Raw genomic sequence first — 26,838 nt, forward strand, 5'->3', positions numbered from 1 at the left:
AATGGACACGATTAATACAATCCCACACTTAAATGATTGACATGTGTACTTTGTAGGTGTATGTTAATAGACACGATTAATACAATCCCACACTTAAATGATTGACATGGGCACTTTGTACGTGTATGTTAATAGACACGATTTGTACAATCCCACACTTAAATGATTGACATGGGCACTTTGTACGTGTATGTTAATAGTCACGATTGATACAATCCCACACTTAAATGATTGACATGTGTACTTTGTACGTGTATGTTAATAGACACGATTTGTACAATCCCACACTTAAATGATTGACATGTGTACTTTGTACGTGTATGTTAATAGACACGATTTGTACAATCCCACACTTAAATGATTGACATGTGTACTTTCAGACAATTTTGACAAACTTCCTAACTCAAGAAATCGTCAGTTGAGAATTCAAGGAACGTTTGACTTCACAGATATGACTTGGAAAGATGACAACGGAAACACTCTCACGTTTACACAGTTTGTAACAGAAGAATACACTCCTATAGGTGACCACGCTCTGTACATCACAAGTAGAGGAAATATTACAATGGGTCACAGATATGGAGTTGTGCATGCATTCATAACTGTTTGTATCGTTTGAAAATTAATATTCACTTTTCTAACATTGTTTATCAACCTTTTTCTTACTGATTATCAGATGTGTTATATTCTATTGCCAAATCGGTGAGGATATAATATCCGTTTCACATGAATCTGCTGCTTAGTAACATGCAATTATGGGAGATAGTAGTGAGTTGTGTCCCCTTTTCCCTCCAGGTGGCGGAACTTGTCCCGATCCAAAACATCTAGTTTACAATGGTTGCGAGAAAACGTCGATGAAATTAACAATATTTTCCTTCGCTAATATTTTCAATCGGTACAGTGGATTTTGCGAGAGAAATTATTAGGAACAACTCCAATTGAAGAAATGCGATAATCAATGTTCAAATCCATAATCATATTTTTCAGCAGTGCAGCAGCGTCATCTGTGTTTTTTTTTAATGAAACCTCCTTTAAAACAGAATTGTAGAAGGATTGTGAGCACTCTAGTGATCCAAATATCTGGCGCTTTAAAATCCAGGATTTGATTTATGCCGGGTCCATTTTCTTATTTAACTCAAAGTCCTGGGACCAGTTTCACAAAACTATCTTACGACTAAGATCTGTCTTAAAACCAAAATTTGTCACAAGATCCATCATAGCTGCTTCACAAAACTGTCATATCTTAAGATCTTAAGATCTGAAGGCATCCAGATACTTGCCTTAAGTCTATACTGACATACATGTATGTTGTGCTAAGAGATAGGTACGTGTAGCTTATCCGGAGGGAACGTGGTTTCAGGGACAGAAACAATATAATAGACAGTAGACTATATGGAGGAAGTGGACATCATTGAAAAGCTTCGTATATCGCGACATGTGATCTTTATGATGAACTAGATATTCATGGAACATCTCACAGCTAACTTTTTTTTTCATTTCTTCCCGGACTGTATATAATCTGTTGAATTTACAGCATTGACTCTAGAAGTGACATCTCCCCAAGTTTCCTTCATAGCATTGGAATTGTGGTTTTGTTTTGAAAAAAAATATCTTTCCTTTCTCCACCTCGTCAAACAATACTGATATTTCAGCAGCTGAAACGTTTGGACATCGTTTCATAGACATCTTAAACCTTTTGACACTGATTTGTCCACTATATGGTCACAATGAAACGCATTTGAATGCCATTCATATACATGTATTCCTTGTAGACACAAAAGCAGTGTTGGGTAAATCTATTTCTTCATGTTTTTATCCTTTTGTTAGTTTTCGTACTATTTCATTTCATTCAATTATTGTTTTTCACATAGGAATACTTTTGCACCCAATATACATATATAGTCAAACACGCGCACGTGTTTCGTTCGATTAATACGACGTTCGTATTACCTGTGTCTTTGGTTTCCCCTACCCAACAAAGCCCTCGATTACAGAATACCTGTTTGCATTCAGTATGAAAGGTGAAGATAATGAACAGTGGTCAATCTCATAACTCCTATAAGCAATACAAAATAGATAGTATATTATTTTGTTGAATAAAACAAGTGCGCCGTTGCTAACTTGTAACAAACGCATCAATCCTATTGTCCTTTTTCTTTATATTTCAAATTAGTTAAACAAATATTTTATTTTCGGAGGAGAGGAATGAGGGAGAGAATAAAAATATATTTATAGTTTTGATATAGTGTTTCTATAAAAATATCATTCAATGTTTTCATTTTCGTATCACAATTTCTGTAATCATATAATACAAAAACTGAGTGTAACTTTTGAAATACAAATTAAGTAAGGTCACATAATTCGATAAAAGAAGTACAATGTATCAAATTTTATGAATATATTGAATAATTACAAATGCCAAAAATCGTAATATTTCAACTTTCTACTTATATTTTTATATACTTTAATCTTTCATATATACATGTAATATTTAAATTCATCCATGTAGTTAAAAGATGATAAAAGAAACACGGTATTTTACAACGTAACGAGTATAACAATGTCCTAAGACCTATCTTAAGGTTTCTAAAGTTAGGATAGTTTCGTGAAACGGTACTGTCGTATCTTATGATTGTTATAGCTCAGATCTTCAGACACTCTTATGATCTATATTATGACAGATCTTAAGATAGTCTTGTGAAACCCGTCCCAGGTAAATTCATTGTTTCACGAGTGTTTACAATGATTACCGATTGGATCAGGACACATAGCGCCACCACAATAGGAACGATAACCCACTGCTATACACCATTCCTATTTGATTTTGACGATACATGTGCAGCTTTTGGACATAAGGTCTTCCTACAGTGTGCAGCAATTCTGATGGTCATAAATCGTGCTTCTTTATTCCCAAACCAAGATTTCTATTTTGATTAAGCCTAATTCATTCAAAAGCTTCTATATAAGAACAATAAATAAGCTGCTGTGACCTTCAAACGGACATTTAGATCAACGATCAAGTTTTACTTATTAACAATAATTATTTTCGGTACTGATGAAGAATTAACTATCAGCAATATTCACCTTCATCAGTTATTGATTTGATACATCCTAGTGTACTCAAAATGAAGGCCATCAAAGAGACTTCAAAGATTACTTCATATTTGGATGTTTTACTAACTAAAGCATGAAAGTTAGCAATAAATAATCAAATCCACTTTATGGCAAATGAGATGATTTCCTTTTCTCCATCTTTAATTTTCCATATCTACATGTATATAGCAACATTCCAACATTATCTGCATTCGGTATTTATGCAGATCAACTAATTCGACACGCGGAAGCATGTTCTGTCTGTGGTCATTTTTTTATAAATCAAGCGAGGTTCATAAATATTTTGACGTTAAAGAGGCTTCGGCAGCAATTTATAAAATCAGAATTTCGCAAATTCCAAGGTCAATAAAATTATTCTACTTGCAAACACAGCTTGTTGTTAGGTTGGGTCCTGACTGACGTGTACCATACCAAACATTATGCTGAATTTAACTACGGTTTACCTCGCTTACTTCATTAAGATAGGCACCAAGACAGATACCAACGGTTACTGTGTTAAATAAACATATTCATCATAACAATATTGATTTCAGGCATTATGCAGTCATGGATATGCTTGTCGATATGAATATTATTCCATCAATATGGGAAACGAGACCAGTGGGTATCCGGGTTAGAATAAATCCACAGTATCCCTCGTTTGTTGTAAGAGGTGACTAAATGGGGCGGTCCTTCGGGTGAGACCGCAAAAACCGAGGTCCCGTGTCACAGCAGGTGAGGCACGATAAAGATCCCTCCCTGCTCAAAGGCGGCAAGCGCCGAGGATAGGCCTAAATTTTGCAACCCTTCACCAGCACTGGTGACGTCTCCATATGAAAACTTCATACGAGTGCGACGTTAATCAATATACAACCAACCAATCATGAATATGGGATATATCTCCATTGCAAAAGGTGAACACGAACTCCTACATTTACATGTACCAGAGGTGATATCAGATGCATGTACCTAGGTGAAGAAAGCATCCCAATTTAAGTAAGGAAAGGGGCACACTTTATGCCCATGGGAACTTCGGAAAGACACATGTAAAAATCTGATCTTCAAAAAATGCATAAATGATTAACTCTACCACCTTTTAATACTAACTTGTGGGTATATGTTGGAAAAAAATCAGAATGAATTTCATCGAAGTATTGTTTTTGGATGACTACTGACGAGGCAGGTGTACCTTATTAAATTTTTGTGAGGAAAGAATGTATCAAGTTTGTAAAGTTGTACTTTTAATAATGATGTTTTTGAAAAAAAGTTTGAGAGTCGCAATTTTGATAGAAAGTTCTTTGAAAATATTTCACTTACAAAATCGTTTCAATATCCCGTAGTACAATACCGTGAAAGCTTCTTCTTGACAACAGCTAATATTGTCGTCCACGGCAATGTTAAAGTTGCCCAAACTGTATAAAGTTAGTAATAATGACACTTCCGAATCACGTTATTATGTCACTAAAAGCAATGTCGCTACATACATATTCATTAGTTAGATGAAAGTAAAAATCTTAATTTTAAAGCTTTATGATCCGATGTTCATGTTTTATTTTTGTACATAATTACTTTCAAGCAGATTAATTAGTGTTTAAAGTTATTAACTTTCCCTTAATTACATGCTTGAAAGCATTTGCATGTAAAAGAAAACAGTGAGAAAATTATTCCGAAAGTGAATATAGTGTGGTATGCATAAATCATCCGGAACACCTCGGGTCTTTCAACGAAAACACGACTTTTTTCGGTGAAAGACCCGAGATGTTCCGGATCGCGCATAAATCATACGTCTGTTAGGTGTCTATAAATAGCCCCACGCGCGTCACGGGTATCCCAACATGATGTGCATGCATTAAGAGTCAAAATCAGTAAGCATCAAGCATTTTGTGAAAAATGTGGAAAGTGGCATAAAAATAGATTTTGCTAAAACTCATATTAAATGTCAGATAAAAAAATGAACCAAATATTCATTTTTCATATTGTTACCATGGAAACCACGTGCCTTTTAGAGAGCATGTTATGCATCTAAGTATAACACTATAATTTCTCTTTATGCAAACACATGTTTAGTACTGGTTATCATGAAACACTTTTGATTGGATGTTTTATTCAAACATACACTAATTTATGTTAATTAACATGAATAATTGAAATTCATTTCACCCCTTAATAATTTTACTAGTTTTCTGGGGCTAATTTTGCTTTCAAAGAGCAGTAAATTTAATAGAATTTTTTTTTTAATCTACAACCATGTCGAGGTGCACTAATTTATTTTACATATATGGCATTTGTTCTACATTTATCTAGAAAAAAATCCGTTGGCAAGTTACACGTTCATACATAAAAAAAAAACCAGTTTATTCCCGTTTTTATTGTCAAATTACCTACCTTGAAAACTCTTTCGATTCAGGGCGTTAAAACGGTATTGTTTGCATGATCTCAAAATTCAAAGGTTCCTTCATATATTTGCATTTTTTTTTTTTTTTTGGTTTTTTTTGGTTTTATTACGGTGAATGGCAAGTGTTACAGGTTATTTATATTCAGATATATTTTTTCACAATTGATAAATTCATTCAATATAAGTTTAGAATTGTATCAACTTTTAAACTCAGACGCAACTGCCTACTTTTAAGGCTGAAAGAGCGTAAAACAACAAATTACTAAGAGGTATATGATATTTTTATTTCTTGTAAACTGTTGTAACAAACTACACAAGTTTACACAGATATGAGACCACCAATGATTTGAAAATTTGAACTGCACACCTGATTGACACTTGAAATGGCCGAGTGCCGGTTGTTAGTAAACACCGATTTGAAATTAAATAATTCTGGTTCAAACAGGTGAAATAATGTATGACATGTCCTACAGCCTCATGAATACGTACGTGTGATGATTAAAAGCGGTTTTACAAGTTGAGAAAAATTGTCGAAATTCGGACCATGTACAACTTTAATATAGGCATAGGATTTCCCTTTCTATTGTCACATGATCGTATTAGTCGCGTGACTCAATATATATATATATATATATATATATATATATATATAGGCAAATACATTACAAAGTCCTTGTAAAGAATTGTTTGGGTGTAAGTAAAAGATAAAGTAGTAAGACAAATAAGGCATTGTTAAATTGACATGACAATGCTTGGGAATCTCATTCTAAACATTTCTAGCATCGTTTATATTTGACCAAAGTGTCCATCATCGTTATATTAGAGGGCATTTTTCGTTAAAAAAAATGATCGATTATAACAGCACAGCTTTAAGCTAAGCGGGTTATGTAATTCTTTTTCTGCAATGATTGCTTCGTTCATCACCCAATGAAACATGAAACAACAAAGAAAGAAACTTTATGGTTTATAAATATCTATATTCTTATATATTGTTTTAAAATATAAACTAGATTAAAGTACTAAAATATCATATGGTTGACCCATTCGTTACGTTAAACGGAACAGCCACTGCACCCTTTGACCTTGATGACGCTCCATTATTGGTCATGATAACACAGACAGGGGGTTCTAAACAAGAGGCCCACAGGTCTTATAGGTCACCTGGATACTAGTGAAAAGGTATCACTACTTCCATGGGCTATGAAATCTAGAAAAAAAAAATCCTGTTCTGAATATCTAAGCTAAATTCTAATGTTCAGCAATATTATAAACAAGATGTGTTCTTAAAACTTCACTGCCCTCAAAAGTGCATTCACTGATGAAAGGCTTTACATAATATAATAGGTGTATTAACATTAAAACACCAAAAGATATGACTAATTTGGACTCATCCTAAAGTCATAACCCTGTGTTATGAAATTCACCATTTTTCTACATCCTTTTCTGCTATTCATAAGTATGCATTTAGATTGTATACAGTATCAACAAACTTACACATACATACTATATAGTAAGTCTGGCCCCACCCTGGGGTCAACACCCTTACTCTGAAGAAAATCAAATTTACAATTTTGGTAAAAGACTACCTGCTCTATCCATTTAGCACAATATACCAAGTTTGGCCCCGACCTGGGGTCAGAACCCCTACCCTGTGGATCATGAAAGAAGTAGGTACAGTTTCTAAAGTCATTTGGCCCAAAATATGGATGATTTCACTTGGAGCTCAAACCCTGGCATTCAATTAAGGAATAGATTAGCAAACCTAAAATCCGCTCAGTTTGATCAGCAAAATGATTTGTGTCATATGACAAGAGCTAGAAGTTGGCATAAAATTGCAAAAATTCCATTTTCAAAGAAAATATACACAAATTCAGGTGGTTTTCCTTTCAGAAAACATACAGTGCAAGCGTCGAGCCAATTCATATTCAAGTATGTTTTTCATCTTAAAATAATTCACAATATATATCATTTTCATTTTGTTCGACAAATGCGCACATCTTTTCGTGAGCAATAATTTTTATGACATTTGACAGTTTTGAGGCTTATTTTGAAAAAAGGCGGGAAATTTCTTATTCATGACGTCATAATGCTATCCAATTAGGAATATCGTTCTGATTTTGTTGACATAGTATACCAAACTCCCCGTCGAGGCCTCATTACGTATTTGCCCTAATGTAAATTGTTGTATTCTTTATAGGAGTTATGAGATTGTTCACTGTTAGTTACGTATATATTTTCACCTTTTTATTCATTTGACTGCAAGCATGATATCATAATGGATGTTCTACATGCACCTATCCCATCTGTGACTACGCCAAGCGAAAATTGTCATTAACTGCATCATCTGATACGCATCGTTAATTTTATTTCTTTAACGCTTACATGATTGGGGGAACTAGCTGTTTGATCAGTAAATATGTGTAATAATGCCACTCGTACTATACCAGTTTCAATTTTATTCTTTGTTTTTCTTACCAAGTTTTGCCAATGTACTTTCCATATATCGCGCAATGCAGACAATAGCAAACGGTGTATCATTTTAGTTGTCAGATTCATTATCCCATCATTGTGATGTGATGGCAATTCTCACGTAAAGGTCATTACGACATCGGGGTATTCTGTCGTATAGACACTTGTAAAATGACGCAGGTAATATGTAACACTTTTGTAATGCGATAAGGTATGGGACTTATGGAATTTATGATAAAATAGTAAGTTTTAGGGTCGTATTACACATCTTTTTGTGAGCAAACGAACTCTGGTGGAAGTTTGATAGTATACCTGGCATATATTTTACTTTCTTAAAACGCTAATTAAGGTTAATTCCAGACATATTTTATAGAGAAAAAAAAATTTCGGGCCTTTTTATGTATACAATTGTACCTTGTACATTTAATAACTGACCATTTCGACCCCACCCTCATACCAAAACCCCTACCCCTGGGATCATCAAATTTACAATTTTGGTAAATGACTATCTGCTCTTTCTAAATATCTATTTAGTGTCAATATAGTATCAACCACACTAAAGAAGATGTTATTTAAGTGTTTTACACATAAACACTATATACCAAGTTTAGCCCCGACCTGGGGTCAGAACCCCTACCCCGGGGATCATGAAATTTACAATTTTGGTAAAGGCCTTCCTGCTCTCCATCACCATGCATTTAGTTTTTCTTACACGTGTGCAGTTCTTGAGATGAAGATTTTTGAAAATTGGTCAATTTTGGGCAGTTTTTGTCCCGCCCCTAAGGCCCCAGGGGTGCAGGAATCCTGAAATTTACAATTTACGACGACGGACGACAATCAATATTTTGTCACCTGAGTTTACTCAGGTTTACTCAGGTGACCTAAAAACCGGATCGAACAAGTTTGCAACAAACATACATTCATCGTCGCAGATGAAAGCAATGTCAATTTCAAGAGAAATATCAAAGGTTGCATATGAAACTAATAAAATTATAGATTTCAATACCAACTGGAAGAAATGGTCCTTTATTATCTCTCTCTCTCTCTCTTTCTCTCTCTCTCTCTCTCTCTCTCTCTCTCTCTCTCTCTCTCTCTCTGTGAAAACGACACAAAGTATATACATAGGCCAAGATGATTATGTGATATTGTGATATTAGATATGTTATTATGTACTTTCCCATACAAAGTCTATAACCTATAAATATCAAAGATCTATATATGTTTACCATATATTTATGCTTAACATCAATAATAAATAATTAATATGTATTGTCATGATATATTCACATACATGTATAATAGTGTATATATTCATATGGATGATAAATGTTGTAACACCAGGAAAAAAAAGGTTCAGTGATTGTAAATATATACCGTATCCCGGGTAATTTCAGTGGCTGTCCATTTTCTGCGGAATTTTGTGGATAGGAAAATTCCGCAAAAATTACGATAGCGAAATATATATTGTTAGTCCCCGAGGGTCTCTACAGCCCAGTAGCTAAGTACTTCGTTACTAGCTTGAAAATACGGATGTATATTTAATTGCTGTTATAAAATTTAGAAATTCATTTCAAAATTAAGGATTATCTCCCTCATGCATAGCTCTTATCCTTGGACGAATTTGGCTCCACTTGTTTGGCACGCTGTTTTTGGCTATATTTAGATCAAAAATTCATAGTTATTTCGGATTTCAAACATTTCGGTTGAGCATCACTGAAGAGACATTATTTGTCGAAATGCGCATCTGGTGCATCAAAATTGGTACCGTATAAGTTTTACATACATACATGTACATAAGTACACATAGATATAATTCTACCGCAGAAATTGGAAACGCATATACTATACTTTGCTATCATTTACGGATCAAATCGCAAAAATTTCGAACCGCAGAAAATACCCGTTATACGATATTACCGTTCAAATAAAAATAGGTAGTGTCGTAAAGATACTCTCATGCTCTCATTCATAATGTGAAGTTAAAAACTCATACATATACTTCTCGTGGTTCCCATACAATTCATTAATGCATTCCTATTTTCGGACATTGATTTTTAAATGCGTTTCATTCAAGCTTGCCATTAAGTAAAACTACGTTTGAATAGAGTGATTTTTCTTTATTCAAATAAATACAAAGGTCTAATACTTATCACAAAAAGGCAAAATTCAATATGCACTATTTTTATACTAGAAACTCGCCTGGGTTTGAAATTCCAGATAAAGATTGAAATTACGAACAAATTTCACTGTTGTGTTGAGATTTCCTTCAACATATTCTGTAAATATGTAACGAGGGTCATTTGAGTAGATTTCCATGGTTTCTATTCAATGAACTCCGAGTAAAGCAGATGTCAATCAATGGCTTGAAGGTATAATCAAACAATGGAATACTTTCAATCCATAAAATTGTGTTGGTTACATTGCGTGTTTTAAAACAAAAAGGTAAATACACCTTCTCTTTCACAATCTTGCACAAATAATCACATTTATTTGTTCTGTGGTCCAGCTGGACATGTCATTCCCGGTGGTATCAACACAGCTGAAAATGACGACCTGGAGTCACTTATATTGTAGGATCCGAAATTCAGAGAGCTATGTTCTTTCAACTGTCGACAGAACTTCATCTCTATTTCAGATTCTGACAAAGACTTTATCGGAATGGATAATAAGAGGAATAGTGAGTAAAAAGGAATACTGAATCCTTCTATAGACGCAATAAAATAAAATACTAACCATCTCTCGTATTCTGGATTCAAAAACTTCTTGGAAACCCTTAAAACAGACACATTGCAGGATCCAGTTAATTTTCTATCAATCTCCTATCTTTACTCCTTTGGAATTATAAAACAATAGCTGCACTTTAATGAAGTAAATCACTGCTCTTTTCTACTGTTTGAGGTTACTTTATGATATGTTTCTAGCGATTAGTATAGGTATCATTATGTAAAGTATCCATACTTTAGAGCCCCCCCCCCCCCCCCCCCCCCCCCCCCCCCCCCCCCGTTCATTTGAACAAACGTGAATCTACACTGCTGTAGACGTATTTAATTTCGTGTCGAATTGAATTTGTTATTTCCGTGTCTAGGGAAAAACAACGAAATTAACGTAGTTCCACCCTCCTGTGACGACATACGATTTCGCAATGTCAATGATTTGATCAGATTTATGCATGACAGGAACATAAATTTCGTTGCAGTCTTTTTCAATAGTTATTGTAAAAAAAAATTGTTAACCATAAAATATTTCAAAAGTTATATATGAATAATCCATTACATGTTTCAAGATATTGAATCCATGGGCAATAACTCTGTTTTCATTAAATTGTCATCAAGTCCATTATGCGATAGATTTCCTTTATTTTTCACAAATGTTTTGTATATTTTTAAAGAAACAGTTTCATAAAATTGTTATGAATACCATTATATCGTTTTTACCAGTTTTGTAAAAAAAAAAATTGATAATGCTGTTTCTGGAAAATTGCAATTTTCTGATCTGTATTAATTGATAAATCAATACCGCAACATATTTATTTTATCATTTTTATTTGTTACTAAGATATATTATTTGAAGAATCAACAATCAAATATAAGATTGAACCTAAAATTCTAGAGGGTAGAATTACCTTATATCCAACACGAATTTTTAACTTCAGGAAATGTTTCCGCTATTCGTCGTCTATTTATAGTAACATGTTTCGCCAGTACCGTAATCATCACCATTATACGATGTACCTGTACTTTCAACTCACTACAAAAGTACACAGGTGCAAATAAAATAGTTTAATATACTAGTATTTCAGGAAGCTTTCATACAAGTATGACAGGGTGATATTTTTCTAAAGTAAAATATATTATTTCATTATTTAGATTATGAAGATTAGTACATGACAAAAGTTGTCTTTACTTTTAATTTATTTTATGTACAACTTAATAGTATACGCAAATATCTCTAAAGTTATTTATAGATTATGAGATCATAAGGGTCAGTAATAGCACCATGTAAATATTTATAGAATATAGAGCTCTCCAATTTGATTGGTTGTCTAAGTTCCCTCGCTTTGCTATTGTTCATATTTTGAATTGTCTTCTAAGAGTTTTGAAGTGTTTTCTAGAAGATTTTCCCAGTACATTTTGACTGTAAGTAAACATGACTTTCTTTTGAGTTTTTAGGATCATATATAATTCAAAGTACATGTGCTTACTTTGAATTAATACATTTGCTGAATAGTTAGATTTTATGCATTTTCTATGATGGTAATTGAGTAAGAGTGATCATATGCATTTCTACATTATCTTTACGTTATTAATTACAACTAAAGAGTAAAATGTATATCAGTATGAATGTATATTAAAACTATAAATCATGATTGAATCAAATGTAGTAGTTTAAATATGTTATGTGTGAATGTCAGAGTGTTCGAGTAGTATTCAGCTATTTTTACTTTTTATGATTTCCTTGTGTGAATAAGTAATGTAACATTAGTTTCACACAAGTATTTCATATTTCATTATTTCTATATAGATTTATTACCAGCTTATAGAATATTCTGGACCTGACTAGAAATTTGGCTCTGTGTCACACATAGGTATGGCATTGCATTTTTTTGTATATTCTTTGCATTATGATAAGTTTGGAATATTCTTATCAAGTTGATTAAGTTGATTATTTAGTCTATGATTATATAAGCGCAATAGTAAGATAAATCTATTTATTATTCATACCATATAGTAATCAATAGTCAAATATATCTTTATAAGCACTATTAAGGGGAATAACTCTTGGTTGTAAACTGTGCTGAGGAAATGATTTTCTTTGTTGATATTTTTATACTATATGTTTTAATTCATGATATATATATATATATATATATATATATATATATATCATATGCGATATTCTTGTTATATATTTCAGAGCTAATTAGAAAAGAATGTTGTTTGTACCTATACAACCCACACTATTACACGAGTTTTATCAGTTCTAGTCCAGTGGTTCTTTTAAAGACGATTACTAAATAACCTAACCCTATTCTTGTCTTTTCCTAATAACCCTCCTTAACTTGGGAGAAAACCAACGTACGTTTTTATGGAACAAACGAATCCAGAAAACGTTGAACCCTGATAGGGAGTGTGACCCAAGTTTGTATGGTTTTTGTTTTGCCTAAAAGAGTCAATATGTCATGAGCATCAGAGTTGGTTTGATAAAATGTTGGTTCTAAATCGTATTAGTGTTATAATGGAAGCAAATCAAGGTGTATAACAAAATATAGCAATCGATGACTCTGGTGGGCGTGGTTTTATCATTCAGTCTTTATCAAATGTTTCTAAACCAATCAAAGTCCATCAATTTACAACCAAATAGTGTGATGTTCTGGTCTATTGACTTAAATAAATTAACTATATATTATTCCATAGTAAACAAACAGACAAGTTAACCCTCTTCTATATATGTGTACTTAGTTTTCTTGAACTGTGTATTGAAAGTAGTTGATATAATCCGTGAACATCAAACTCAGTACTCAGGGGAGGATCCAGGAATTGCGGTTACGGGGGGCGACACTATGAGGCAGACAGTCCAGGGCGAAGCCCTCGTGGGGGTCCAGGGGGCGAAGCCCCCGGAAACTCCTGGATTTTACAGATTTTATGTGGCTTGAAATATTTCTCCTATATAGTCATTTGTACTATTTTCTATCATTTTTTAAAAGTGTAATCAATAAAATGACCCAAATTTTAAGTGTTTTTTTTTTTGTTTTTTTTAAATTAAGTTCTCCCAATAAAGTAATTCAAGAAATCAAAAGATTTTTTAATTAAATCTCCGGGAGTGGAAGAAATTATTGCTTCTTTTATCGTTTAGTACATTTTCCGAAACAAGATACCGCGATTTACCTTAAATTTGAAAATTTTAGGGGGGGGGGGGGGGCTCTAAATCCGCCACTGGTACTAATAAAAAAAAATTTTCAAAATAGATAAATATCTTGGAAAATAGATATATATCTTACCTTTTTCGTCAGCAAAAATCATGTAGTCAGTTTCGGAAACTGCATGACGTCACGAAGTGACCTGATTAGTAGCTGTATAGGCAAACGATCGATTACAAGTACATTTCTGTACTGTAGTAGAATAGAAATAAAAGTTCTTGTTTCGTGGATGGTGCAGGATGACCTACTCGGTCTCGAAATGTTCTTTGACATATAAAAGCTTCGGCTAACAGATGGGCTTTTATATGTCGAAACAACATTTCTCAACATCGGATGTTTTCCTGCAACATCTACAAAAAACACGAACATTACTTCTTAATTTGAGAACTTATATATTTCCAATAGATATGGGTATTGTTGTTAAAGGAGGTACTCTACATAGTCTGATGATTGTCATAATGGCTGACTTCCTTTTAAAACATGGATGAAAATACAAATATCAGCAATATTTGCCTATTCATTTAAAATATATATATATCACCTAGCTGAGCTGTAGATCACGGTTTCGAGTCCAGTAGGGGTTTCAAATTTTTTCAGATTGTTGTCTACTAAAACTGCATTTTTTGACTATATAAAGTAAATTTGAAAGGTTTTAGTTTCAAAATAGCGGTGTACATATCCTCCACTTTTCATCCATATCAAATTTCTCTGGTGTAGCACATGGATGAAAAAGTTTTCCGTCCAATTTTTCGTTTGATACATGCATCAAATAAGGAATTACAAGTTTTATTTCTTATCATTTAATTATATTTTTAAGATAGAAAAAAAAAAATAGTTTCTCTCATCAAAAAGCTTGAATAACGTTTCTGAAATGGCGCGTATGAATACCTAGATACGTAACAATGAAAACAACAACAAAACTGGCTGTGCGTTCGGATCGGGTGAGGTACATGTAGTTTCTGTGCAGAATTAAATGGATTATACGCCAATATTTCAACTCCCGAAATTGAAGAGTTCCAATAGTTTCTTTTTTTAAATTAGCGATATACAAGACGGTATGTGGAGATACAGTGTATCAGTAACTAGATAATACAGACTATAGGAATTCTTCAATTTCAGGAGATCAGATATTGTACCATGGAAGTTTAAACGGAAAATTTAGTGACTCTTTTCATTTTAGGATTTTTATAGCTAAACGGTAAGAAATGCAAAAGTTAATAGTGATAGAAAGTTAGTTTAATAGTCAAATCACTTATTTGAAGCGAACAGTAGTGTCACCCAAGTGAACATTGATTGCTAGAACCGGCCGAAGCTGAAAGTAAATTTCCAGACATGAATTATGAAGGACTGCTCCGAGATTCGGTGAAGGCGTCAGTCTTAATATTCAGCCGAGCCGAATCTCAGCCGAGATTAGTGCATGTAGTGTCTTTCTCTTGTTCACACAAATTAAGCAATGGCGAGCGCGGTTAGTACTTGGATGGGTGACCGCAATACGTAAGCAGCTAAATTTGAATTATTGGCCAATTTGTTAAGTCTCCAAAGAGAAATACTTGCCTTTTTTTATTGAGTTGCAGCCGTACGAATTTTGGATAGCAGTAATGTTTTCCCCGATAACAACCGTTAGGTACATAAATTACGTTCCAAAAATTTAGCTATCGCCTCAAATATCCCATAATGATATCTCACATTAATTTCGCCACGCAACTGATTTGAACTTTTTAATCAAACATGTTGAACGGGGAATAACTCGTACACCTGATTGTGTAACTTCCATATCTAATGACTCCAGTTCGTCCCCTCCATATGAGGCGTGAAAAGTAATACAGGTACTGCACACAGGCTCTGATATAGATTTACTTCTTTATACATTCATCACCATGTTGCTATCCAGCGAAGATTTATTCATGAAATATATGTCTTTCAGCGTTTGGGTTTTTTTTTTAAAGTATGAAGTATCACACGAATTCCTTTTCTTATTTTTCTAACCTTTGGACTATAAATACATCATATTCCTTATAAAAACATGAAACAAACCCACGTGCCCAGCAGTACCCAAGATCAACAGCTGTATGTTTCGCAGCAAGGAACAATTCACTGCTGTGTCTATGTTAGATTTACTGATGCATCTTCGTTAGGTTAGATTTCCTGGCGTTATAATAGTATTATGTTATGTTAGACATATTCATGTCTCTGTATAATGTTAATAATATATAACAATATAATAGGGTTTTTTTTCTTGTTTTTTTTTCTTCTTTGGTTTGTTGTTTTTTTTGGTTTTTTTTCATTGGTTATTTTTTTTTAATTTATTTTTGTTTCTCCATATAATTTGCCAACTGCTTTCTGCGATGCTTCAATTGTTCTATGTTTTGTCATTATCAAAAGATATGAAAGAGAGAAGGCATAAGGGGCGACATAAAAAGATCGATGTCGGATAAAAATCTAAATTCAAATAGTAATCAGTTAGGGGTAGGGAGAGTAAAAACTCCGTAGTTTTTGTCATCCGACATCGATTACACTTTAGTGGGAAAAAGAAAAACGACAAGTGATTGTTAAAAGCCACATAATAATATTACATTTTAATGAACATTTAATAGTTTTAATGTACACTATCATTTGTGAATAAACATTAGCAAAGGTAGGCATAGTGTTTATTTATACTCGTATGTTTTTGTGTGTTAATCGATTAATTTCAACTTTCATCATATCTAGTTTTAAGGAAGGGGTCTTGGTGAAAACTATGTGAATTCAGTTTTATGTCAGACATTGAACTTTTGACCTCGCCCCTAATATAGAATGAAAATGAAATCCGAGACCTGAGCAAGCCTGAATGATTCCAACAGACGCATTTTAAAATATATATATATATACTTTAATCTATCTCCTAAAATTTTCAATATTCAGACATATAAAAGCCGTATCACACCATCGATTCACATCAATAAACATTGATTCTAACTCCACGATTCACATCAATAAACATTGATTATAACTCCACGTAAATCAAAAATGCATCATAACAAATACATTCATAAATATGCTATCTAACTTTTCAAGCACACTTTTTCCAGTCAATTGACATTATGCATCGTTATGATTTTAAAAAAATCCTCCATGTCTCGTTTTGGGCTCTCTGATCAGAGCGACGGTTTACATCCGGGTCATGTAAATTGCTGCCAACATAAGATTAACGCTGACGTCAGAAAGGAAGGTTCGGACGCCATGGCGACGACTCCAAAGGCTAATTTTGTCTCGGACCCACTGATCCCCTGTCAAAAAAACAACACAACCTGTTATAGCGGGTGGAATCACAAGGAAAGCATGCCGTTGTCGCTGATCAGGAACGTTAAATATCATCTATGAAAATTCCTACATTCTGTACCTGATTTGGGTAATGTACTGTAAGAATTTTTTTTTAAGAATCTAAACATATTTTAGTTAGACGTGTATGGAGTGAATGTCGAATTCCTACTTGCGATGTTACTTTATAGGGATTCTACCCAAACACTCTGTAAAGTGTTGGATTACAAGTTCAAGATTACAACAACAACCGCGAGTGAGTCGTTACACTGACGACAACTAAACAACAATAACAACTTCTAGTCAACATTTCTAGTGGAATAAGGAATCTCGTGGAGATCAGTTAAAGGGAAATATCAATGTAGCAGAGAGAAGCGTCCAGGGAAGGCATCTACAAACACAATGCTGGAATGTTCACTGAGTTAATGCGCCAGACGTTACAATATACAAGTAATTCTTACTGTAAATAATTCCTACTGTAAATAATTCATGCTGTCCACAATCACATTAGTCAATGTTTAGGTAGTGCACTCGTGCCACATTTCTTAGCAAGCATAATTATTATGGAAAATAACTGTTGAAGCATTTAGAAACTACACAATATTTTTTTTCCAAATTACCCTCCTTGTCCATGACGTCATCGTCCAAGAGACGCTTGATGTCTGGCATCATAACAATATACGTCCACGGGATGACGGCAAAGATGGCGGCGGCGCTTCCGAACCATAGCCAGCGATACTTAGACTGCTCGTTAATCCCCAAGAGAGTCGTACAGATCATAGACGAAATCGCGAAGCCTTTCTGCAATAAACAATAAACAAGCATGACCAGCTGAAATCAACAACAAACAATTAACGGGCATGATCAGTTGAAATCAACAACAAACAATTAACGGGCATGATCAGTTGATATCAACAATAAACAAATGATCAGTTGATCTCAATAACAAACAATTAACGGGCATGATCAATTGATAGCAAAATCAACTTCACATTAAGTTTCACATAGTACCACTTCGTGTCAAGTAAACATTGAAATCCACAAATGAGAGAGAGAGAGAGAGAGAGAGAGAGAGAGAGAGAGAGAGAGCTGTAGACTTTGAAAGAGATACAGGGGGAGAGCCCCTGCAGAATTAAAGAGATTCTAGATACTTTTAGGTTAATGTAACAATGACTAAGCTATATAGAATTTTCGCACCTACCTGTTATTCCATTTTATCGTATGTGTTTCTTGCTAACAAGTTAGGTAAAATTATAGAATTCTAACAGGTCAATCTATATAAAATCTCTCTTTTTCCTTGACCACGTATTTTTTCTTCTTTCTTTTTAATGTGTAAACCATGTTAAAAAAAAAGTTGCAGATAGTACATTTTAAATCAAACATTCAAATTTATGATCATGACAAGATTTAGCGATATAGATACAAGAGGCATATTGGTGCGGATATATCGAGTTTAAATATTGAAGTAATAATATTTCCTTTTTGTCTGTTGTTGTCAGCTTCAATGCTGCTCACTACGATTTTTTCTGTGCTTGACATTTCTATACAGCTAATAAAAGATATATACAAGTATGTATATCTATATACATGTATTTACATTTCCAATGTTTTTTTGCCTTCGATATCTTTACCATTGAAATGAAAGTCATTTCCTCATGAATGTGAACGTGCGTATGAATCTTGATAAATATAGTACGACTATTCTAACGGCTAGAAATTCTCCAACAGGAAAATAAAATGTAAATTAAAAAAATATGTTTGAAAATGGAAGAGGGTATGAGGAGCAACGCTTCGCGTCGGTATACGTGTATTTTTTATCAAGCACCAACACACTTCATGCAATCTAATTAAAATCAGACTTCTTAGATCCGCGCCGTATACTCTGCGATTGTGAGCGTATCCTAGGATCTGCTCTTTTCCCCCAGAAAAATCACATCCGACTCGATCAAAAAATTCTTTTTTGTTTCCATTCATGAAGTATGCTGACTTAAAGCATCACAGTTCATATAAATGTACTCTCATGTATATTTCAAAAATGAAATTCATTTTTTAAATATATTTTGATTTACATACACGGCGCTTAATTAAGTATTCTTATCATGGCCTTAGATTTTGAACAACTGAATCGGGAGGAATTAATATTTGTCCAATGGATATGTTGGTGTATATTGATAACTAATGACCAGGACCCGGTTGTATCAATATTTAATGCGACATTAAACCCTCATTTAATTCAAAATATTTAATGTGACATTAAGTTCCGTTGTATCATTGTTTTAATGTACGATTCCGCGCATTAAAGCCTCATTAAATTCATCAACTTTAATGTAGGTTTGGGGGGTACATTAAGTGGTCATTAATTTTGGCGGCTAACATAGCGGTTGGACAGTTGGACAGACGATGAAAGGATGGGGTCTTCCGCGAACGATTTTCACTCCAAAATATGACTGACGAGGAAATTCGAATGATATAAAGATGACAATTTACCTTTTCCGTAAGAAGTCAATCGGCAAAATTATGGATGACTAGGCCTAATAAATAGGTCACACGCACTGTCCACAGAACAGCAGGTAAATATAATGTATAATAGTCCAAGCAAAAGACATGAAAACATATACAGGCTCAAGGAGTGACGTCTTTTCGTGTGTCGTAATACGTTTACAAGAAGAGGCGGATCTAACAATACAATGAACAAGAGGGCGACTTCCGTTAAGTGTGGCAAATGCACACATCAATTCAAATTAAAGATATATATGTATACACACACAAAAGCAAATGGATCGCACATATAGTTTAAAAAACAACATCCCACCTCCAAGATATTCATATAATCTGACCTAAAACCGGAAACTTTTAAATAATCTTTATAGGCCTACTAAAATTGCTGAGATATTAGCTTATTTGTTATTATGTTTTTAAAAGTAAAAACTTTCAGAAATTTATATTACTCTATAATTTCAGAAGTGAATATATCTCCAATCTATATAAATTCAGGTGTGAAAATTCCTAATTACATGTATCAAAATAGTTCGTACATATTTGGCAGGCACTGTGTGGAAAATGTACTTCAAGTTCAAAACGAGGTGACCATCGAATGGTTTGGGATAGGGTTAAGACAAAAAATAGTATTTTAAACTTTCTTTTGAATTCAAATTTTGATTGCCTTGTGGGTTTTTTTTTGGGGGGGGGGGGGGTAATGTTCAATGATTATTATTTGTCATTTTCATATCACCCCCCCCCTCCCCCCACACACACTGTTTCTGAGTTTCACTAGTAGTGGTTATGAATCAATATGAAGAACAATTTATTAGCAGTATATGAGTTCTCCAAATCACCCACCCACCCACCCATATGCGATTTAGTATTTAAAAATTGAAGACCGTGTATAAAAGGGGGGGGGGGGGTTACAAATTAAAGAAATTGAATTGTGCTAGTGAAGAAATCTAGACAAATTAAATTCTCCCCCACCCCCTTTAAAACGATGCTGCGTGTTATTGGAAGTTTTATCAAAGTTCTTTGTGGTACGATTGGGGTAGATCCAAGTAGTACAAGGCGTTGGTGACTCATGCAACTCAAGATATCAATTAAATGACCGTCTGGCGATAATCTTAACACGAGGAAGGATTCCCCCCCCCCCTTCAAAGTAGCTGGTTTTCCGCGAGGAATAGACTGTATCTATCTACAGACGGAACGTTGTTAGGATCCAAGAACCATCCGAAAATATGGAGAATGAGCCTATATTCGTTAACAGAAAATGCTATCATTGTATCAATGTTCATACAATCTGTGATCACACTGGCGAGTATAAAAACTGATGTAAAGTAATGCGAGAACATTGTCTGTGAAGAGAGAGAGAGAAAAAAAAACCCATTTACGATACCCTATAGATAAGCTTGAAGGAATATATTATACATTGTATTCTTTGCAATGAATGAAAACATGGAAGCGCTTTTCGAACTCAATTTGAAATAATTAAATTATTTAGACTAGCATGTTTATCTAAAGCGTGTAGCCTTTTTAGAAAGATGACACAAGCCAATCAGATAATGCGACAATAAAAATTTGCAAGATTGAAGACCGTCAATGGAAATAAAACCCTGTGAAACGAATGCCAGAATCTGATGGGAATGGTATCATAAAATGGTATCATAAAATCACAAGTAAACAACGAGATATCGCCGAAATTCTTTCGGTAAAATTCTTTATACCCCGCGAATCCGTCTACTGTCAAATTTTCTCCTCGATTTCTGGGTTATATTTTACTTGGTCATCAGACCTTTCATCATAGTCTTATGAATGCACGTAAACAAAATACAGCGTATTAGATAGGAAGTAAACATTACGTTGCATTATGGGATTGGTATTAATCGTTAATGTTGGTTTAATGAGAATTTTGATATTTAATGTCATATTAACTAATGTGAGTTTAATAAAGGTTTAATACAACGGTATTTAATGAATCCATTAACTAATGCCACATTAAGAATTTAATAACGCATTAGGGTTAATGTCACATTAAATTTAATGACTCGTTGATACAACCGGGTCCTGTTGATCAAGGCCAGCTAAACTTCTTCATGGGTATCTGACGTTCGGAAAATCCATCCCTTTTCACGGATGGGTGAACAAAACTTCTTGGGTTCAATGGAATAAATCTGTAGTAATTCCAACCGTCATTTTACTACTTCACTAGTAGCAATCTCTCACCAGAGGGCGTATTACGCTACGCGACAACACCTCTGTCAACGTCTGAATGTCAAGATTCTTGGCAAAATTTATTTCTACCTATTGCATTATAAAGTATGATTTTATAAGTTTTAGTGTTCAGCTTAAAATCTTACAGTAAGTTCACAAAAACAACGAATTCCATGATTATTCTAGTATTATTGGATGAATGTATATAAAAGCTTTTAATTCGTTCAGGTGTCTCATATTTACCAGCTTCTGCGTTTATAAAATTCAGACAAGTGTTTGCAATTGATTTGCTTAGATATGATCATTACAGTTTGATATGCTAAGTTAGTTTAAGTACGTTTTGATGATTTTTAGACGTTGACAGAGGTATTAGTGGAGCATAGCGGGAACGATAACTCTGGGTAGAGATTGCACTAGTAGCTGGGAAGTTTCCCACTGGTGCCACACCAGTGTAGGTCGCGGCCCTCCACATCTAGTAGTATTGACGCAATGTCTTAACACAAGTACCAAACTCTGTTTATGCAAGAAATTGATAAACATTCGATTCACTGGTTAATGGTCGGGGTCAATAATCATCCATTGCGAAATACAAGTATCAAACTCCTATTTGTTAAACATGCCTCTCTACTTCAACGTGTTTATGCAGGAAATTGATAAACATTTGATTCACTGGGAAATGGCCGAGTTCAATATGCATTGCAGTTCCAATGGAGATTAGATAATTGTATTAAATTTAAATGAACGTGCAGTATCGAGCACAGGCTTGCTATCTATTATGTCAAGCCTCAACTTTGTCTTTCCGAAGTATTGCACGCATTCCCCGATTGCAATATCGATTTGGACGGACGATTGGTTTAAACATATTTTATGGTAACTGAATTTACAAAGGGGTTTAGCACAAGTTCTTAAAACTTTAGAACGCTTTCTTCCATATAAATATACATGTACATGCATATATAACAATTCATGTTGGTATGCTTGGTACAACCGGCATTGTAAATGTACATGTAGGCCTACATGTACAGGCACTTGTTTCATACATGAGTCCCCCCTCCTTAATAATATTATTAAGGAGTGGGGACTCGTGTATGGAACAAGTGCCTGTGCCTACATGTTAATATATTGTAGACGACAATAATTTCATCTGAACAGTCACGAGTACCAAGAAATATTTCCAACCCGTAGAATTATTAATAATGCCTACGTGAAATAGATAAAATAACATTTTGTTGTACTTAACATCTAGGTTAATACACAAAAATAATTCTTCGTCATTAACTATTCATAAAGCCTCAAGGACATCAAGCCACGTACCGAAACAAGGTTAATTGATCGACAAAGTGCTGTTGATGTGTATTTTTTTTTTTTTTTTAATTCTGCACAAGAACGCTACCCAGCTGATTGAGACGTTAGAATAACGCTACCCAGCTGATTGTGACGTTAGACACACCACTGACCTGGTACTTTTTGGCACGTAGAAATGATTCCTTCCATAGATCCCTCACCGCCTTCGTGTCTTTCACCTGCATCATGGCAGGAGTCTGCACGAAGTTAACGTAGTAAGCGGAGCCGCAGAACATGGTGGCGCACCCCAGGGCGGAGTACATTCCCAGATCCACTATATATTGTCTGTTCATCTTCTGATGTTTTTAGTTTCGTTCTCTCAGACAGAGTCCCGTTAAGACGATTTATATAGGACACTCGGGGCGATTGTTTACATTTCGTACACTAGACGGCTTCCGAGGTATTCCGAATTTAAATAGGCCAATCAATAGTGCAGTGTCTGGTGAAATCAAAAGAAGGAATTACGTGATGTTCTAAAAACGCGTACAATGCATTTGTAATAACACGTGGAAATTTCGAACAAGTTTATCAAAACCTACACGTCAATATAATTTTAGAAATTATCAATTCAGTTAATCAAATGCGGATCTAATTTTTTTCTCTCAGGTTGACGAACAAGAAGTCTCTGTCGAGACCGTAACGCTACTGGTCTTCATTAGAGCACATCCTTTCCTTTCGTTGCTGCATTGTAATAACAATTTTTGAAGACTTGTGACCTACATATGTATGAATTCCAATACTTTAGTTTTGTTTATATGTTAAATTACGTCCCGTTCGATAATTTTCCGTTCATGTAGGGGCCAGGGGCCCGTTTTACAAAAAGTCATAAATCTTAAGTCCTAATTCATAAATTGGAAGAACTTGTTACAGATCGTAGGACCGTTTTACAAAACGTATCGTAATCGTATATCGTAAATTCTTTTGTCGCAAGTCGTATATGGAACTCTTCAGCGCATGAAGTTGTAGAATTGAACATAGATACCGCGGGAAACCCGACGCTTTGACGCGCAGACACTGGGGAGGAAAGAAAATTGGAGCAAATTAACTTTAAATTATATATTTGCATTGCTAATTAAGCGAAGTAAATTTATTCAATTCAATCTATTGATTTACCAAACATGTTGGCATACAATCTGAATTGATACATTAATTAATAAACTACTAATTCATACTAATAATGAAACGACTATCTAAATTGGGATGGGATAGACAGGGAATCCACACATTTTGAAGAAAATATCGCCAAAATAAATCAAGGGGAGGGGGGGGGGGTAGTTAGGTACCTGACTGTAGCCAAAACCTGTTGATTGAATGTTAACCATTTGAAGCTGATCAATACATGTACATATAAACAATTCTTAATTACTGCATAGTATATTATAAGCAAGCATTTTGTTTTTACATACATTGTATATTCAAATGCACATGCATTTATATTCGAGTTACAAGACTAAGGTGGGAGGAGGGGGGGGGGGGGGGGGTTCAGATTGCTAATTATAAGTTAGTTGTGCTAATGCATGCGTATTATATGAATAATTAGACTTATTATTTGATCTCAAATTATATATATTCCTAATTATCTTGATATGAATTACAGATTTCCAATATCAAGGAAATTAACTTGATTTTTTAAAAGTTAGATTTTAAATAAGAGTTATTCTTGTGTATTATAATATACATGATATACTAGGCGACAGAAAATCATAATTTTACAGGTGCGTGGCTGTATCAAGTGGTCTAATATAGGACGGAAAGGTGAATATTTGCAGTTCGTTAATGGCTATATAACAAGCAATATGATGGATGATGGTACTTGTTGGGGGGGGGGGGGGGCATTCAAATTCAATCACACTTTAAAAAAATGCAACACCGTCTATTTTTTCATAAATACTAATAACTGGTATAATGGGGGGATGTAGTTATTAATTAATTAATTCACTCACAATGTCTTTTTCCATTTGAAATACATTACAAACATACTAATAGGCCTAACTGATAATTTGATGGATGGGGGCGGACGTGGAAAAGGGTTAGGGATTAGTTCACTCACAATTTTTCCCAATACAGTGTCTTTCTCATACATACTAATAATTGGTATAAATCTACCATGGTATTGGATAACACTGTGCATATAAATGATGTACTAGTACATGTAAGTGCATACATGTATAATATAGGCGTACATAACTAGGCCTACGTGTGGATGGGTGTGTCGAAATAAGATCTGATATGACATGCATATTCTTTTTAAAAATGCTTGAAGTAGTCAACATCATCATGATCATTGGAAAAAGTATGGTCTATGCGGGAATATACAAACATTGTAAAAAAAACATTGCAATGGGTCCTATGGCACACACTTGCTACATTTGTTTGATCCGCGCACTGACGGAAATATACGAGTACGTAACCACACTCTGAAGAAGAAGTGACATATTGTAGTAAACAAAGGAGGCAGGACAGGCCTTTATGTGTGCAGACAATAATGAATCATGGTATGTACTTGAAGAACAGATGGTACAGCCTTGCTTAGGTTTGGAGGATGCTCTACGTCTCCCCGCACTAAATCTGTTAACTCGTAGAGATACTTCCTGGGCAAACGATACCTCTCGACTACCTCAACATCATTTAGGTAGTCCAATGGATTATTTTTATCGCGAAACACCCGCAGCGCACGTTTTTTATGAGTCTCATTCATAACATTAAACATTCGAAATGCAGCCATGTTGAATTATTTTAATAACCATAGTAACAAAGATTTTATGGAGCACTTACGACAAAACTTGGGACATAGGGTCGCCCCCAGGCGGTCGTAGACTTAAGGCCGAATTTCAACGTAACTCGTAAATCCTAAATCTTTGTAAAACGGTCTCACATCGTAAGTTATGTCTTACGACTAGTTTTAAGACTTACGACCTTTTGTAAAACGGGCCCCAGCTCTTGGCGGGGTGCTACAAAATGTGACCTATGCATGATGTTAATAACGACTGTACATACCATTGAAGGTTCATCATTGTGGCAAAGCCCATCGTTAAACAGGACTTCCGTTTCTAAGATCATGAACAAAATACCCAACGTTCACTTCTACAGTAGGGCGCGTAGAGAAGGAACAGTCACTCTTTATGTTAAGAACAAAAAGTTAGATCCTGAGCTTTTGAGAACAACTGTTTTGAACATATTTTATTGTACATACATGATATACAAAAGGATCAGAAACAAGTTCAAATAACTTACGAGTTCTTCTCCTTAAAAATATAACAATATATTATTGTAGAAAATTAATGTACAAAAAATATAAATTGAACATCAATTGAATCTTTTGGTTTCATGAATAAACGACTGAACATAAGAAAAAATGCATTTGTTTAACTCAGAAGATAAAGCATTATTACCCCAAAGTAGAAGGTGGACATCGATAATAACTAGATCATTTAACCTCAGCAAGCTGTCCATTAATTTATATCTAGCATTTGAATATTTACTGCAAATAAAGAAGAAATGATAAGCGTCTTCTTTCATACCACAAGAACATAACGGAGAATCAACAATATTGCGTCTATATAGATCGTAATTCAAAATACAGGTGTGTCTAAGTTTGGTATGAATTATATTCAGAAAACGAGTACCA

General features: G+C 34.3%; 2 protein-coding genes across 2 annotated transcripts in view; one reads left to right on the forward strand and one right to left on the reverse strand.

The window, feature by feature from the left end:
• Window positions 1-10,531, forward strand: part of LOC130048805 (uncharacterized) — a 14,628-nt gene extending 4,097 nt beyond the window's left edge. The window contains exons 3-4 of the mRNA XM_056145866.1: window positions 381-548; window positions 10,464-10,531. Of these exons, the coding sequence (XP_056001841.1) occupies window positions 381-548; window positions 10,464-10,531 (236 nt within the window). The remainder of the gene's footprint in view (window positions 1-380; window positions 549-10,463) is intronic.
• Window positions 10,532-16,719: 6,188 nt separating this feature from the next.
• On the reverse strand, window positions 16,720-23,805 carry LOC125657053 (uncharacterized). The gene is made up of 3 exons (XM_048887692.2): window positions 23,324-23,805; window positions 17,792-17,972; window positions 16,720-17,140 (listed from the first exon to the last, which is right to left on the reverse strand). Exons 1-3 carry the CDS (start codon window positions 23,501-23,503, stop codon window positions 17,022-17,024), a joined length of 480 nt encoding a protein of 159 aa, XP_048743649.1. The 5' UTR covers window positions 23,504-23,805; the 3' UTR covers window positions 16,720-17,021.
• Between the last annotated feature and the right edge of the window lie 3,033 nt (window positions 23,806-26,838).

This window comes from Ostrea edulis, chromosome 7 (genome assembly GCF_947568905.1).
Source record: "Ostrea edulis chromosome 7, xbOstEdul1.1, whole genome shotgun sequence".
Taxonomy (NCBI): domain Eukaryota; kingdom Metazoa; phylum Mollusca; class Bivalvia; order Ostreida; family Ostreidae; genus Ostrea; species Ostrea edulis.